The 18,913-nt window shown below is 36.3% G+C and overlaps 1 protein-coding gene across 4 annotated transcripts in view; it reads right to left on the bottom strand.

The window, feature by feature from the left end:
- NFATC1 (nuclear factor of activated T cells 1) overlaps positions 1-18,913 on the bottom strand; it is a 147,234-nt gene that overhangs the window by 49,270 nt on the left and 79,051 nt on the right. For all 4 annotated transcript variants that reach the window (XM_039320453.1, XM_039320455.1, XM_039320452.1 and 1 more), the window contains exons 4-6: positions 13,987-14,189; positions 9,738-9,910; positions 9,258-9,398 (exon numbers count right to left, since the gene is read on the bottom strand). In XM_039320453.1, coding sequence (XP_039176387.1) covers positions 9,258-9,398; positions 9,738-9,910; positions 13,987-14,189 — 517 coding nt within the window. The remainder of the gene's footprint in view (positions 1-9,257; positions 9,399-9,737; positions 9,911-13,986; positions 14,190-18,913) is intronic.

Consider the following 18,913-nt stretch of genomic DNA (forward strand, 5'->3'; position numbering starts at 1 on the left):
TCCATAGATATTTATATTTTTATATTTAAATCTGTTTAAATGTGCTTCAGCAACCCAGTTTCTGATATATTTTAAATATTGCATCACTAGCGTTGCATTTAATCAGTCTTCAATTAAAGAACTAATTTGCCTACAAATGTTTCTCTTATTTAATTGGATCTGAGATTTGAATTCTGCTCTTGCACATCTAATTCTCATGCAATAGAGCACATGTTCCAAAGTCATCTTAAAATGACTTGTGGATAAGGTATTAGGCTTCACAGGTCACAAAGTCTTTGCACGCAAAGCTTATTTAATTAGTGTCAAGAGTGAAGAAAAAAAATTATCCAGAGATCAGTAGTTTGAGTTTATACATCAGTGTTGGCATTATGAGAAGCTAGGAAGAAGCCAATCATGATAACGGGATGATCATTAACCACACCTTTATTGGCAGTTGCCATACGTATTCTTCCATTCCCCACAGTATCAGTTAGCAACCCTATCAAATTTGCCACAGTGATAGCCATTCTTAATCTCTCATGTACAGCTATGTCTGGATTCTGCCCAACATTGCTTTAGCACCACAGATCACAGCTGCACATGTGTGAAAAGCTGTGTGTGTGTGACTTTTAAAAACAGGCAGCTACTTTCCAAGGCTCTTGGCCTTACCTGGCTTCTAAATGGCAGCTGCCTCTTTTTAACTCTTCAGATCTTACTTCTTTATGAGCTGCAGTCTTGTGATTAAATCCTGAAGGAAAGGCTAGTTCTCACGTTAGCTGATGGGAAGATGGAAAGCCAAGCTTAAAGCCATGGCAACAAGTGTGTGGGATACCTGTGCTCTGAAATATCATAAGTTCTCAAGAGATAAATGTGGCTAGATCAACTGCTTCCTTGAATAAAATATGTTTGCAAAGCAACTGCAGAAAATAGCACCACCATATAAGAGGACAGCAATGGCTATGCAGAGTAGGAATTCTTAAAAGTATCTGAAAGATATTAAGTTGGGGAAGGTTAGGTGATTCTTTACCTGAGGCTGTCTAGTTGAAACTTCCTTCATCTATCACAAATAACAAGTACAGTTTGTCTGCCTTCTCTCTTAACTCCCATGTTATTTGAAACCTCACAATTTCTAGACCAGTGTTTCTCAACCTTGACAATTTTAAGGCATGTGGACTTCAACTCCCAGAATTCCACAGCCAGCATTGAAGTCCACATGCCTTAAAATTGTCAAGGTTGAGAAACACTGGTCTAGACTAACTTCATGCGGTTATGCTGAAGAAAGATCATGGACTCCAAAGCTCTGGTTGCAAGATAAAACTCAGATTTTGTACAACTAAATTATTTGATACAGTCATTCACTCTTAATCTAACCTACTTTACAGCATAATTGTGAGGATAAAAGAGAAAAATTGAATTTCCTGGAGGAAAAGCAAGACAGAAATACAATTTAAGGAGAAAAAAAAATCAAAGAAGGGAAATCTTCTGTAATCCAGATTATTTGGGTGTAGTGTTTAATAACAAAAGAAGTTTGAAATCTCATTCACAATTATCTTTTGGGAAATAGACTACTTTTCCTTAGAAACAATCATTTAGCACTGCCCAATATTCACCCAGGTTTGCATTTAAAATTCAGATTATACTTACCTTTTGCTTTTAAAATTATCATTTCGTCCCAAAACTGATTCAGTAATACAGCTATTTAGAATAATAACTGATCTTAACATATCTAAGAAAATATTGTATTGCCCTTTAAAGCCTTCCAGATACTCCAGGTTGTTCCTTCCATAATCTTCAACTAGCACACAGTGTTAGGAAAGGCTCCCATATGGTGAGTAATGATAGTATTTTATCATCTGTATGGAAATCATCCCATATTATATTACTCTTTTTACGTGCTGCAAATTTAGCGGAATCTGAAATCAACTTCTTATAAGCTAAGTCACAACATTGGGCCTGCACAGGAGTGAATGGATTCTACCGAGCAATGGTTCCATCATCTGATGAAACCTCCCATTAAAGATATCTGTTTCTAGTAAGGCAGATACCATTTTTCACCCCAGGCCATGCTGGGATGAAGACACAAATGACTTTCATCTTAATGCCATCTTCATCATCTTCCATGTATTCTGAAGTATGTAATTCTCAGTTTCTGGCAGTTTCTTGGCAGCTTTTAGGCCAGTAGTGAGTGGGTTAATCCAGAAATTGAAACAACAGCAAATGAAATGGGTGTGGTGGCCTCAGTTGGAGAGCTAGACATAGAAAACAACATTATGCATAAAGTATGTGTTCAAGGGATTATTCTACCACTTGGTTTATTATGTGAACTACAGCTTCACTACCAGTCTGAAACTTGATTCTTTTTGGGCCAATTGCCCCTTAAACTGTGACTGCTACTGGCAATGGAAAGACCAATGGAAAGATCTCTGGGAACGTAAGATCTTTTACCAAATGGAGGGCAGCCAAAAGTCTGCTCACTGGTCTCCACATCTCATCTCATTAAAAGAGATGCCAAATTTTCAGCTTTCTAATACAGCACTAGAGAAGAAAATCTCTACTGTTGCTCAGTCTGTATCCAAATACCATTATATTGACTAAGGGACCTAAATTTACTTCTTTATTTTTAAAAACGTTTTTAAATGATCATCAGTTTTCTAAATCTTAACCCATGTAATTTAAACTGTAGAAGCAAAATGCTATTTTCCTTTATTCTCTCAGTAGAGCTACAGAAAGCAGTGCTAAAAGCAGAATACATGAATGGCATTATTCTAACCACCTACAGCCTTAATTTTCTATGAAAACGTTTGTCTCATTGAATATAAAATATACACTAGTTAAAAGCAAATTAGAAATGCTTTGTCCGTGGATTTGATCCTGTGTTAGATCTTGTTCCTATTAACATCGCATTCCAAAAAGTGGGGAGGGATATATTTATTTGATTTATGGACGGCCTGAGTCCATCAAGATGTTTAATATCATTCATCTCAGGTAAGTAAAATATTGATACAGAAGAAGCAAAGAAAGCAACAGAAAAACCCCAACACTTCCTTGTAGCCATTTGTATGACAGAGGGCATAATAATAAATACTTGACATCTTGTTTCTTTCAATGTTGTTTCATTTTAGATTGCAAATCTGAAGATAAAGTGTCTTATTCTGTACAAACTATTCAAGGAGTCATTCGGGCTAAAGAAAGTACTTTAAGTAGTTTAAATAAAGAGCAAATGGAAAAATAAAATCCACTGGACAAGTATTGAAAGAGAATTAACACAATCCTACCATAAAATTGGTTCAATTGATAAATATATTTGATATGTTTGATGCACTGGTAATGATACTTAGCCTAGTAATGAAACATCTGTAAGAAAACAACGAACTTCAATAAATGTTAATTAATACAGTACTATTTTCAAAAAGAGATGCCTTCTAAAAAGGAAAAAAGAGGATTCAGAAAACTGTAAACCAGTCAATTTGGCACTGCTATCTGTGATGGGTCTACAATCAATCATAAACAGACTGATCTGTAAGTATTTTGAAAATTAATTAATCTCTATGGATTTGTCAAGAACAATTCTTGCCAGACTAATCTAATAATTAATTTCTGATTGAGTAATTCCATTGTGGGAATGCTATAGACATAATATATCTTGATTTCAGCAAAGCATTTTAAACAGTACTCCATGATATTCTGATTAGCAAACTAATTAAGTGTGGGCTGAATGGCATGACAATTAAATGAATACCCCCAGCTGGATCGAAAACTGCACTCAAAGTGTGTTCATCAATAGTGCTTCAAACTGAAGACAGCTTATTGAGAGCATGCCACAGCATTAAATACTCTGCTTTTTATTCTTCAGTATTTTGTCAATGGAGGAAATGCTTATAAAATCTGCTGATGACACAAATTATGGTAGGAAACTTAATATTTTACAGACAATAATAAAATTAAAAATGATCTTGCTAAAGAAATGGCCTGAAAGTAATATGATGCAAGTTATTCCCTTAGGAAACAAAAATCAGATGTGCAAATACAGGATGAGGGATACCTGGCTTGGTAATAATATTTTGCAATAGTATTTCACTGCAAACTCCCTATGAGTCAGTAGCATGACACGGCTGCAAAAAAGGCAAATAGACAACAAAAATAATTATTTTCAAATTAAAAGAAGCAATAGGTCTACTTTATTCTGCTTTGGTCAGATTCCGACATGAGTTCTACGTCCAATTCTAGGCATCACACTTTAAAAAAAATTCAGAGAAACTGGAACAGTTTCTGAGAAGGGCATAAACCATGTCAGGAGACTAGAAAGTAAGTGCTTTCCATTGCATGAATTGATTCTGTAACATGGTTCTTAGCAAATATTAGACCACCCATAACCTATCATTTCATCCTTTTCGGTGATCCTTAAACAGAGAATGACCAAGTTATCTTTATTCAGTAATTTTGCCCTACACATTCCAATTTTGCCAACTGAGGATTACAAACAGCCACACGAGTTTTAGTAGTTTATAGTTGTGGGTACTTAAATTGGAAAATAAATTAGATTAATATTCAACTCATTATTTCTTCTGAAAGTCACACAAATTTACTCTAAATTAAAATAGTGATGTAAACTGAACAATAGCACCAAATAAAAACTCATGGAAATCCGATTAGCTGCTGAAATCATTTCTGGAAATAAAATAACATTTTAAGAAAGCTGAACCTTTAGAACAGAACAGACACTTTCTCATTTGCTCTCTTTACAACTGGGCGATCAAGTTCTTGAATGCATATTTAATATTGAATTTCATCCCTGGAAAAATAGCTCCATACACAAGCAATAAATATCAACACCATAATTCTTTCAACAACACTATAGCATGTCTCTGGAGATGACAGCATGCTTCTGAAGAGAAGCTGCGTCTCTTGCAGATAGCAATTTTCCTCCACCACCATCACTTAGAAATTAATTTGGTTTAATTAATTTGGATGAGCCCCTTTGTGTCATATGTCCCTTTATTCTGATACCCATTTTAGCTAAAAAAAATATTAAGCAACAAATACTATTGCCTAGTCATTCCATTTCAAGTAAGAGACACAGAACACCATAGGCAATGTTAATGTTCCTGGATCTCCTACTTGTCTGCCAAAAAACTGTATTTAAGGAGTTAAACTGAAAGCACGTCTCTGCTGTTGACTTCAAGTTCAAGAATGGACTTGATCATTCTTCAGGGATTCCCTTTCATATGAGTCATTGTTAAGGCAGGCCAACCCTTCCCTTTTCTCTTTCTTTGCAAGAATAATGCCATTTCTCAGGAGATCACAGCAGCTGAAAGATAGCCCAAAACGGCAGGCATAGTTCAAGACTTCAGCACAAAATAATGTTCAGCCAATTACAAATAACTAGGGTGGTCTGCATAACCAATCAGTATCATTTTTAGAAATCACATTAAGAAAAACTACAACTTAGACACCGATACCAATTTAGCAAACCAAATGTAAATCAAATATAACTTAATCACTTTAAAAAGAAGTCATTAGCAATGCCATCACTAAACTCACAAAAGAAAGAAAAGCCCGGCCTATTTGTCAGACATCTCAAGATTTAAAAAAAGGATGTATTAAACTGTATTATTTCCTATGCATAGCAACCTGTCCCATTAAAGAACTATGGCTTTTTAATAGGTAGAAATATTGAAATATAGAATTACATTGTTATACATATTATAACTGGTTCATTATTTAGATTATACAAAAGAAACCACAATTTTGTTTAGTTGAGTTGGTTTGCTACCAATTACTGTAGTTTAAATTACAATACGATATGGTTAGCTATCAGATTATACACTAGGCCATTATTTTTACTATCTGATGGAAATTTTCTATAGGAACATCTCATGATCTGGATCAAATATTCTTAATAAAGAAATCTTTAAAGTTTTGATGAAGCTATACTTTCAGAACTCCATCCCCTATAACTATGCTGGGTGGAGATTTGTAGTCCAAACAAGATAAAGATTACTGCCAAACATAGCTATTTCTTAATATTTTTGACAAATTGGTGGGTAGCTTTAACAATCAATCAAAGAAATAAAAATAATTTGTTCTATCAAAACGCTGCTCCAATGCTTTTCTTCCAATCAATCTGTTACACTCCCCGATTAAATAGATAGAGAAGAATCTGGAAATGTCCAGACACATTTCAGTCTGCCCCTTTCTGCTCTTCTTTTCCATATAACTCTCTCCGTTGACTTCACAACTGAAGATGCCCTCTTGGGTTATCTTTATTCATTATCTGTACTTGGGTGAAAAAATAATATAAGAAAGCATGAGGGGGCATTGGTCTGCCTCAGTCAGCTTGCATCTCCAAATACTGTAGCTCCATCTGACAGTAGAAAAGACTGCCTTACTCAGCAAAAGGCACGTCCTTCTAACAGACTGCACAGTTAAGGACAATCAGGCTTCAGTGTGGTACTGCAATCACTTTGGAACACAAGGAATGCTGAAGGTGAAATGGTCCTAATTATCAAAAGCTTCTGAGAAAGACTGGGAGAAGTGAAAAATTTGAGCATTTCAGCAGACAGCTTGAAGTTCAGGGGATTCAGTAAACAGCTGTAGAATGCCTCATTTGTGCCAGGACCACTGAAACTCTTTCCAAAACAAGAAAGCTTAAAAAACAAATGCTCCTCCTCTTTCATTGTTGCCTTCATTGACCCTGGCTTTTTATGCACCCCACTACCCCATTTATCTATCAGCCTTTTTTTTAGCTCCTCTTTGCCTGCATTATCTTTAGTCAACTCCCAATTCTTCTAACAGTTTGATTCTAAAATAGCAGACTGAAATGATCCTGAAAAGCGTCAAGGTGTTTTCAGATCCTTGCAAATGAAAACAGAGTCTTTCAGAAGGGGAAATTCAGATTAGAAAAAGCCAGGCAAAAATTGGTGTAATTTGTCCCTGGAAATATATGTCTTTGCACTCCACTTCTAGCCAGACTTTTGGTGTAACTTAGCCATCTCAAATGAATATTTAATAACATTTTGTCTAACTTCCTAACAGTGAGGACATTGAACCAGTGAAACAGCTTGCCTTCAGAAGTTGTAGGTGCTTCATCACTGGAGGTTTTTAAGAAAAGACTGGACATCGACATGTCTGAAATGGTATAGGGCAGGGATCTTCAAACTTGGCCCTTTTATGACTTGTGGACTTTAACTCCCAGAATTCCTCAGTCATGCACGCTGGCTGAGGAATTCTGGGAGTTGAAGTCCACAAATCATAAAAGGGCCAAGTTTGAAGACCCCTGGTATAGGGTCTCCTGCTTGAGCAGGGGGTTGGATCAGAAGACCTCCAAGGTCTTCTTGCAGCTCTATTCTGATTACAATTATAATAATATTTATTTTCTTTTTTATTGTTGAGGGAAAATAATTTTTGAGATTTACTTGCTGTCATCAGTGGACTTTGCTAACTGTTTAAATACTTTTACAGATTTCCATAGATTAAAATAAATAGGAATATAATAAAAAACAAAACGATATGTAACACAAGAAACAAATCCATATTCTCTACTTAAAAAAAGAGAATTTGAATGAAAATATTTACAGAGTCTAGGATGGAAATTCTTTCTAATCAGGAGTTTGTTTGTAGATAATCTACACAATAAGGTGGTTTGTTATGAATTCTCCAAATATATGTTTATTAAATTATATAAAAGAATGTATAATTACATAGAGAGCACATAAGCTTTATAATATAATGAACACAATCTTTCCAGGGATAGATTATAAGTGATTTTGTATTGTGGTGCCTTTATTAAATCTGTTTTGCTTTCTATAATGGTTGACAAAATTCTTCTCTCCCCTATCACAAAAACACACACACACTTTAATTCTAAGGATAATGTTCTGTATCTCCTGCTGGCTCTCCTTATATTCCTGGCTAAGTGAGGTATTTGGTTTTTCATTTACTTTAACCTGGCAATTGAGACTTCAATTTATTCATAAAGTATATTTTATTTGCAATAGCTACATATGCACAAATAATGATTCTATTTTTGTGGCTCTAATATATAGTTTCTCTGCAGAGACTGGAATTGTATTATTGGATTTAATACAGTATATAATTTTGCTGTTTAAACCAGTCCTATCTGTCATTGCATAATATCTGTACAATATTAGGTTCTTAAAATTTAAAAAGAATTTAATTCTGTAAAAATTCCTCAGCATCCAAATCTGGATTTTACAGATTTAGAACAAAGCAGCAAAAGCATGGGCTAAATGGTATAAACCTCTTATACCATTGCTTTAGGTCAGTGCACAACTCCCTTATGATAGTGTTTTGATGAAGCAATAAAAATGCTAAATGTTCCCATTAATGATCTACTATTTGGCCTTCAGATTGATTTTATAAAAGATATACAAATTAGATTTTCAATTCAACTATTTACTTAAAGATATCATATTAATGGCTAGATCTCATAACCCCAGATCAAGGACCCCCAATTTGAGGTGGGATGGTAAATTTAAATTTTGGAGACCGTGCTGCGGTTTCTCTCACAAGATGGCTGATGCAGTGCCCATTTGCAAACATTTGCTAGGGCCAGAACTAGCTGAAAAGCACCCATTAACTTACCCCTGAGTGGGACAGATAAACACCCTTCCAAATAAGGCATTTGACTACAGCTGACCATGCTCATTTTCCAGGAGAATCTTTGGGACTCTAAGAAATTCCTGGAAAATGAAGATTGTTGGAAGCTAGATTGTTTTTTCCATATGCCAGCTTTCCATTCTATTAATTAAAATAATCTTTTAATTAAATAAATAAAGTCAGGTGAATCAGGAGCCTGGTGGGTATCAAGAGAGATGTGTGAAATCATACTGACGTTGCTAGACGAATACTATTCATCTACTTTTTTCTACCAGCTTTTCTCTCTCTGCGTGATACCTATTTCTATCCAGCAAAAGTATGTCTGGGAATCAGACTTATGTAGCAGAGCTAAATTTGTGAGTTAGACTTATTGAAATCTTCCTTACCCTTGTACTCAAGCTACAAACATATGCTTGTTCCTTTAGAATAGTTATATTAACAAATTATTTTTCTTTTATGCATTTCAGAAAAACAGAAACACAATGAGATTTAGTTCCAAGTGCACATGTTCAAGATCTTTCTGCTAATGTCACAAAATAGTTGAATTAGATAACAATATAGGAGAGTGTGATTAAAAAAAAACTTTATTCTAGTGCAATACTGCAGCTGTATCTTTACACTGGTAATTTAAGCATAAACATTGATAGTATTTTAAATACCTGGAGCCTTCTCCACAAATATCACTTTAGAATCTTGAAGAAAGTTGTGTCCGCTCAGAATAATTTTCTTCCCACCCATCACATGACAGCTATCAGCGCTCTGCTTTTCAACCAGAGGCAGTTCCTGAGCAGATCTTTGGGCTGATGAAAATTAAAAAAAACAACAATAAATAAAATGTGAATCTATACTAACACATACCTGGGTTTAAGGTTTTTAAATATTCTACTTTGGGCAAACAACATTTGTAAATTTTAGTAGCATTTGGTTTGAGGAGAAATTGCTGAGTTACTTGTGCCTTAGTCCAATTACAAGATCTCTTTGGAAGAACAGTAAAGTTTGTTTATTTTTGCCATTAACTCTTCCCAAGAGAAATTCAATATTCTGAATACAAGATGCTTCTTTTTCTGGAATTCAGAGCAACAGAAGAACTTCCATTTGAACTCCAAACATGAACACACTGAGAAAGAAAGGATACTTACAACATTCAATAGGGTTGGAAGACACTTGCAAAGAAAGAGTTCTCCCATTAGGTTGAGGGATATGAACACGGAAGACCAGCCGAACTCGTGTATTTTTCCTCCCAATGTCAGTTTCTCCTTTTCTCAGTTCAATGTCTGAATTTCTAAGTTTCAGTATTCCAGCACAGTCAATACTATTCAAAAAACAACAACAAACAATCCATTTTAAATTTTGCGCGCTTCCAGAATGACATTCATCTAAATAGTTGGTGTGTCTTAGCTAGCTTAAGAGAAAAAAATACTAATTAAAGGGCACCAGGAATTCCTAAATAATTTATTCACAGAACTAAACACATAAAGAAGTCTCTTTCCTGCCCCTTATTAAAACACTGGATCACCAGTTTTAGGCTTGGATTTTGAAAATCATTATATCATATTGACCATTCTGAAAATATAGAATAGATACAAACCCAGGTTGTGCCTGAAATCATGTTTGTGTCTCTCAGCCTAAGAAATATTTTATAAGCAAATACAAATGGTTAACTGGTTCCAACTCAGAATTCAGAAGAAGCAAACCAGGTTTGTACAATTACAGTAGCCTTACTTTCCTTTTTGTGTCTAGAATTCAGGGCTGATTCAGATATATTGATAAGCCAAGGTTCCTTCCTTCCTTCCCTCCCTCCCTTACAGGATTAATATAAATGATTCTTTGATGATACTAATGAAAGGGAAAATTATTGTTTGCCTCAAATTAGGAATAAAGTGAGGTAATTATTGCATAACTTGGGTAGATTATGTATTTGCCCAGAAAATCCTTGAAGACTTCACATCATGTCTCTTATGTATATTTTTCTCTCAAGGGCCTGTACTTTTATCAATTTTATTACATAGAAATTCTATAGGTGCATCTTCCCTAATAAAAATATTGCAGGACTGTTATATGCCTGCCAGACAAGAAAAAAGCAACTACATTTTAATAATGCAGAGGACGACTGGCCATATGCTACATTTATACAAATTGACTCCTTGCCATTCGGTTTGGTGGAATAAAGCCAGCCCCACAAGCAGTTTTAACTAGAATTTGGCACAAGTCTTCTGCTATAAAATATCAAGAATGGTCAGAGCTGTCTCTGTCTTGGTTTTCAGGAAAAAAGAAAAGGAAAAAAATGCTCTATTTGATGAGTTGCTGCAGTAGCAAACAAGTCAGTCGGATTTGAAACACAGCCAAGCATCATCACTCCTAATGGTGGATCAAGACTGCTAATGAAGTCAGGATGTTGCACAGTCTGAGACCTATAAGTGAGCTAGCAAGAACTTTGGTGCCAGATGCATCATGGAGTTATAATGCAACACTTTATAATGATATCCATTCAATTGTGTCTGATTCTTGGTGATTCTATGGGCCCATTCTTCACATTTTATGATCTTGTAAAACTTCTTTCAGTTGTTTTATGCTCTTGCCGATGTTGGCTTTGGTGATGTCTAGCCACCACAGTTTCTGGCGGCTTCATTTCCTTTTACAGCTGTCCATTCTAAGCATAGCCATCTTTTCTACCAATTCCTTTTTAGCAATGTTTATTCTAAATTACAAATGTAACAGCAAATACTGATTTGCCCTATGGAGCTGTTACCACAGTGTTAAGACCAGACACATTCATGTTTTAGGCACTGAGGTGTTTCCTGTCCCAGATTTTGGATATTACCATTTTCAGATAAGAGGATGAGAAATGAGCTAATAAGAAGCTACTGTAGTTCATGACTAATCTTTCTTTCAAGGCTTTGATTGCTTATAACTGCAATTCCTGAGACAGATACAATCTTACAGAACCAGTATAAATATGTCTGTAACACAGCTTTATTTATCCAAGTTGTTTGGATCACACACTTCATTAATTTTGACATTCCACCAAACAGCAGTACTATTTATATATTATTACATGGATACTAGGCTAAACTGGTTAATGCACAGTGAGTCCTAAGAGTTTCAGGCAATGAGATTTTGATAATAATACATAATAATTATGTTTAAGAAGCTGATCCTGCAGTGAAGCTACAAGGGAAAACCATTTTTCTTAATATGCATTATCTTGTTTAGACAGTTCATATCTAAATGCTATCTTACACATTTTGCTTTGTAAGAGTGTCAATAGTTAGCTCAAATATAGCCATATTCTTGCCACTCATAAAATGCAATCTTAGGCAGGTTAATTCAGATTTATTTGCTTGCTTTGTTCATTTTAAAATTGTATGTCAATTTTCAAAAGCAAGTTTTTCCATTTTATTGGGTCTGATTGCCGGATAAATATGTTTCTGATTATAGCTTCCATGTGGTATCACTTTATAAGTACCTAGAGGTTTTTTTCTTGATCACTTTCTGTGACAATGTGCCTTGCTATTATTCTAGCTCCCTGCCCTCCAGCTCCATATGCCATTTAATATTACAAAACATTTGCAGATGTTATTTAAAATACACACTAAATACACACAAACCAATTTTTAACAATACCCGAGGGCACAATGGCAACAGAAAAAAGGAGCGAGGTCTTGATTGTATAACTATCTGCCACATTGCCTTTTTTCAAGTGAGATAATTTGGGGCTAGGAAAATTATCATAACCTATACAATTATTTATTTGAAATGTTTGTATTTATTTCCATTTTGGCTCTACTTGCACACAATTCACTTGGGCAGAACCATTCTTTATGAATTAAATAGATGAGTTCTTCATTCTTAATACTGTCTGAAGGCTAAAAATTCCACAAGAAGATTTTGTATATTTTTCCCCTAATACTTGTGTGTCTCATTTAGTTGCAGCTTCAAACCCCCTGCCCCACCTTTGGTTATTTTTTCTTTTAACAGAAAAACATTCAGTCTCTCTTTTCTTTGTGGGAGTGCTAGCAAACTTGTTTTCTGTGGAATAGATTGCAGGAATAAGATGGTGTCAGGTTAAGTACCCAAAACAGGAGCTGAGGTAGGAGATATTTACAGCTCTGTAACCGATATGCTGATTTTAAATGGCAAGGAAGCAGTTGGTGTGTATGTGTGTGTGTGTGTGTGTGTGTGTGAGAGAGAGAGAGAGAGAGAGAGAGAGAGAGAGGGGGGGAGGGAGGGAGGGAGGGAGGGAGGGAGAGGAGGGAGGGAGGGGGAGAGGAGAGGGAGGGAGAGAGAAAGAGAGAGAGAGAGAGAGAGAGAGAGAGAGAGAGAGAGAGAGAGAGAGAGAGAGAGAGAGAGAGAGAACAACAACCAGTGTTTTTCAGTGTTGAATAAAATATTTATACATTTTATTCAACACTGAAAAACCAGTAAAAAGATTTTGGACAAAATTCTGCAGCTGGAAAAAATGTAAAATTTAATTTAAAAAAATAAGATAAACAGAACCCTACGAGATTCCTTGACATAAAAATAGAAGTTTCTCAATTGATCAGTGGGAAAACATGTGGATGAAGGGACTGAATTAACCTCAAAGAGAACTTTTACAAAATTATGTATAGATGGTACTTATCCCCAAATAAATTGGCTAAAATGTCTACAGGAATAGTAGCTATAGATGTAAAACTCAAATAAGAATCTTTTACCACCTTTGGTAGATTTGCAAAAAAGCTAAGCAATATTGGAGTAAAATTAGTAATATAATTCAAAAAAATCTTCAAAAAATTAATGTACAACTTAGATCAAAAACTTTTTTGTGAGGGCTTATGGATAAAACATTGGAAAAATCACATGGTGTTTTATTATTATATACAAAAACAGCAGCACAACTTTTAAATGCTCAGCACTGGAAAGATCCTACGCTACCTAAGATAGAGGAATGGTTAATAAAGATGAAAGAATTGGCAATAATGGCTAAGTTAGCGACCCTTGTGAAAGGAAAACACACTGAAGAAATTGATCTATAATTGGAAGTCCTTTGTGAACTTTTGCAGGAGATGAGAAAAATCAAATTTTGATATATGCATTTAAAGATTGATAAAATTTAAAAACATTTTTTTCTCTTTCCTTTTTTTTTTTTTTTTTTTTTTTTTTTTTGAGGAAAATGGACATCGTATCACAGAGCCAAATCTTAGCATGCCTTATATTCTTGGAAGTTGGAAGTCATTCTTTGTTTATACTGTTGCTCTCCTTTCTTTTTCTTTATACCTTTTTGCACGTCTATCCTTATTCTGTTCTTACTTTATACACCTTTTCTTTTGATTGTTAATTTATATTGTCTTTTACATGTAAAATTTAATAAAATTATAAGACGGGACATAAAAAGAAGGTAGGGCTTACATTGCTTTCATGTTGTTTTCAGGTAAAAGTGGAATTTCCAAGACTTTGGTGTTGGAAAGTATGGTTTCATGGCTGGTTGTGGAAACAGTCTTCCCTGTAATCCGATGAACTTGGTAGAAGGCATGGGGCCGCAGCAGGCGGTCATCTGCAGTCCCAATGAACAGCTGTAGCGTGAGTGGTTCACTTTCTAAGTAACCATGTAGCTGTAAAGGGAATATAAAAAGTTCTTGCTGAGTACCATATACATCAACAACTAGGAATTTATTAATGTTTTATACAAAAGGCAGTCTAACTGAAGGAGAAAACCAGTGATAGGGCTAAGTTTTAATCTCTCCTTACCTACCCACATTAGGATGCATTCATTTTCTATTTTTTTGTGTAATATAATATTGGACCAATACAGGTAGTTCTTGACTTACAACCATTTGTTTAGTGACCATTTGAAGTTACGACATTGAAAAAAGTGACTTATGACCGTTTTTCACACTTACAACGGTTGCAACATCCCCATGATCACGTGATCAAGATTCAGACATTTGGCAACTGGCTCATATTTTTTTTTTATTAAAATTTTTTATAAATTTTACAGAAAAACGAAAAAATAACAATACAAGAACAATATAAACAAAAAACTAACAAAACAAAACAACCCTTCCCCAACCCCCCCCAAAACACCCACTCCCTCCCCCCCCCGGAGCTTCCCAGAGCAGAATATAGGCTTAGTTAAAAAAGAATTAAAAAAGTTATATAAAAAAAGAGAATATAACACTAAGATGTATGCATATATATAAAAATAAGAGTTATAAAAAAGCTAAGTGATATTTTTTTATATCCAGTTTAAATTGTATAAACTTTATCCATTTATCCCAAACAGCAAGAAATTTCTCTTGCGATTGTTCTTTTAAGAAAGCCGAAATCTTTGCCATTTCCGTCAAATGAGACACTTTAAGGAACCATTCCTGCAAAGTAGGCAAAGATTCCTTCTTCCAATATTGTCCTACTAACAGCCTTGCGGCTGTGATCAAATTTAACATCAATATAACCTCCTTTGTATCACAATCAGTAATTATACCTAACAAAAATAATTGTGGAGTAAATTTTACCCTCCTTCTAAAAATTCTCTGAATATTCCACCATATCTTAATCCAAAAGGCTTTTATATCTCTGCACGACCACCAGATGTGATAATAGGTGGCATCCATACAGCCACATCTCCAACATTTAGGTTGTAGGTCGCAACTGGCTCATATTTTTGACGGTCATAGTGTCCTGGAGTCATGTGATCCCCTTTTGTGACCTTTTGACAAGCAAAGTCAATGGGGAAGCCAAATTCATTTAACAACCATGTTACTAACTTAACAACTGCAGTGATTACTTAACAACGGTGACAAGAAAGGCAGCAAAATGGGGCAAACTCATTTAACATCTGTCTCACTTAACGACAGAAATTGTGGTCGTAAGTCGAGGGCTATTTGGAGAGAGGTGCGCTTAGGGAATGTCTCATTATTTTACATGACCTAGAGCATTTCATTGAGGCTTTTAAGAATGCTGCTTCAAATTGCCAATAATGTCATAGAAAACTTTTTAATGGAAAAGACAGAAAGACAAAAAAATCAGTTTAAAACAACAGAATCTGTATTTTATCTACAAAAGCCCAGCTTCAGGCATTGCAGTAATTTGAACCTCTGTTTCATCTCTCTTGCAGGTTTTCAACTATCGATGGCCAAATTCATAACAAGTAGCATAATATATCAAGGAATTTGCATAAAGGAGACTGGCAGATGCAGATAATTCTAAATTTGCACCACATTTTTAGGTATCCAAGCAATTAGATCTATTGGGTCCAATACTGAAGACTTCTTTGCATTACCTGACTATTTTTTAAACTGTTATTTTAAACCCCATTCAGGCTTTTTGCATACTGCATATTCTGTGTAATAATCAGAGGCACCATTTTAACTGAGCTTATACAGCTGTTGCTTACCTTTTTCAACTGCAACTTTAAAGAAAGAGAAAAGCACCAGCCAGAGCCTCATAGTGATAACATATGGGATGCTTAAACATAACAAATGAAAACAAGAGATTGGACGAGACAGGGAAGAGGGAAACCTCAGCTAAGTAGTTCAATCTGCACTAGTGTCTGGCTACCTCTTGGCACGCCGTATTACAGGAGCTCCTGATATGCACACAGCTGAGATCTGCCAAAAGAAGCCTTCTGTTGCATGCAGAAGCCCATTAAAGCTGGCACATTTGGCACTATTTTCACTTACATTCATAAAATGCCTGAGCTAGCAAAATATCACAAAAGTGAAGTTATAGTGAAACAAAGGCATCTAGCTTCAGAGGCGTATGAGCCACCTTTTGGTGGGATGGTATACGGAGAAAACAAGAGTCATGATTTTTGGAAGTGACTTCCTAGTTAGTATAAAGATTATTTAGGGGACAAAACTTAAAAACTTAATTTCGTTGTGAGTTTACACAATGACAATAAAGATATTCTATTCTAAAAACAGTTTTAGGAAATCTTTCTTACGTACCCACAGCCCATCTTCCATTGGTTTGGAAAGCCAGAATGCAACCAAACACAGACAGTGCAGAAAGCCAAAAGAATACAGTATAACATCTCTGCTGGGCCTGATAATGCCAGACATGTGACTACTCCTACTTAATTCAATAGGACCTATTCCCAGGTATGACTTGGCAGCAGCTTACAGATGCCTTCCCCAACCAGGTGTTTTCCAGAAGTCCTTGGACTGAAACTCCTGCCATTTCTAAAAGGAAGATTTAAGTTTAGGAGTTACGATCCCAGCACATTTGTAAAATGACATCTAAAGAGGGAAACTGGCGTAAAACATAGAACTGGAGAATCAACAGACAAGCTTGCGTTGTGTTTGGTTCTGCCTCTTTCTTATCTGGACTTAATAGGAAAAAGGATGGATGAGCTTTTACTCTCTGAAGCAGCCTTCTCCAACAAGGGTGTCACTTCCTTGGCATCCGCCTAAAACCAAAAGTAATTCCTATTGCAAGCATGATTCTTAGTGTCTCTTTACCAAGACTTATTAAGTAGAAAAGGATGGGTTTACAAATAATTCTGGCAACTGAACTATTTCCTATCTACAACCAGTATATCACAATACATTAGAGAAGAAACTTCCTCATTTTTCCTTTTTATTTTTACTGCCTTTCTATGAACTGATAGTAGGTCTCTTCCCTAGTTCTGAAGGAGCTTATAGATAGTTGTATATAAAGCCATTTTCTGAATCCTCATGAGTCTGGCTGCTGATAGAGCTGGAAGGGACCATGGAGGTCTTCTAGTCCAGCCCCTGCTCAAGCAGGAGGACCTATACCAGTGATGGCGAACCTTTTAGAGACCGAGTGCCCAAAACCTGGCCCCGCCCCCATTCTACCCCTCGCCCTGCTCTGGCCCTGCTCCGCCTCCATCCCCCGGCCCGCCTGCCTGCAGGGCCACTCACTGCCTCCAGGGCCTGCCGCAGATCGCCCAGGCAGCCCAGCAGCACCATGGCGGCCACGCTCGCTGCCCACCCCCGCAGCATCAACTGTGCGCGATGAGGTGTGAGAGCAGAGTCTTGTCTGCGCTACCTGGCTGCCATGTCCTTGGCTGCACTGCTTTGCATGGGCCATGCTCGGGGGCGACTCTCCTCCAGGGGGGCTGCTGGTGAGGAGGGGGTTGTGGGGGAGGCAAGGCTGGGGCAACAGCATGTGTGCCCATAGAGAGGGCTCCAAGTGCCACCTCTGGCATGCATGCCATATGTTCGCCACCATTGATCTATACCATTTCAGACAAGTGACTGTCTAGTCTCCTCTTAAAAATTTCCAGTGATGGCTCGCCCACAATTTCTGAAGGCAAGCTGTTCCACTGATTAACTGTCCTCATTGTTAGGAAGTTTCTCCTTAATTCCAGGTTGCTTCTCTTTTTGATCAGTTTCAACCATTGTTTCTTGTCCTGCCTTCTGGTGCTTTCGAGAATAATTTGATCCCCTCTTCTTTATGGCAGCCTCTCAAATACTGAAATATTGCTATCATGTCACCCTATTTCTTCTTTTCTTTAAACTAGCCAAACCCAATTCCTGCAGCCATACTTCACATGTTTTAGTCTCCAGGCCTTTGATCATTTTAGTTGCTTTTCTCTGAATTCCCCCCCCCCCCAAGACTCAACATCTTTTTTTTAGTATGGTGACCAAAATTGGTTGCAGTATTCCAGGTCTGGTCTTACTAGGGTTTTATAAAGTGGTACTAATACTTCGCGTGATCTTGATTCTATGCCTCTGTTTATACAACCCAGGATTGTATTAGCTTTTTTGGCTGCTGCTGCACACTGCTGGCTCATATTCAAGTGATCATTCACTAGGACTCCAAGGTCCCTCTTATAGTTACTGTTTTTGAGCCAGGTCTTGCCTAATCTGTACTTATACCTTTGATTTTTCCTGCCTAAATGTAAAACTTTGTTTTTCCCCACATTAAAATTCATTTCATTGGATAGGGCCCATTGTTCAAATTTGTCAAGTTCTTTTTGGATCCTAAGTTTGTCTTCTGGGGCACTGGCTATTCCTGTCAGCTTAGTGTCATCTGCAAATCTATGAGTTCCCCTTCTATTGCCTCATCTAAGTCATTTATGAAGATATTGAAGAGTACTGGGTCAAAGACGGTACCTTCTGATACCCCACTGCTTACTTCTCTCCTTGTGGATGTACAGTAGTACCATTGAGGACTACTCATTGAGTACAGTTTGTCAACTAGCTGCAAATCCATTTGGTGATGAGGTTGTCTATTCCTCCTTTTTCTAGCTTACCAAGAAGTAGGTTTTGGTCTACATTGTCAAATGCCTTATTGAAATCTAAGTATATTACATCAACAGTATGAACTTCAGTTCCAGGAATTCACTCTTATTCATTATTAGGGTGCTCAA

Source organism: Crotalus tigris, unplaced genomic scaffold (genome assembly GCF_016545835.1).
Source record: "Crotalus tigris isolate CLP2741 ecotype Arizona unplaced genomic scaffold, ASM1654583v1 scf7180000023638.494280, whole genome shotgun sequence".
Classification (NCBI taxonomy): Eukaryota; Metazoa; Chordata; class Lepidosauria; order Squamata; family Viperidae; genus Crotalus; species Crotalus tigris.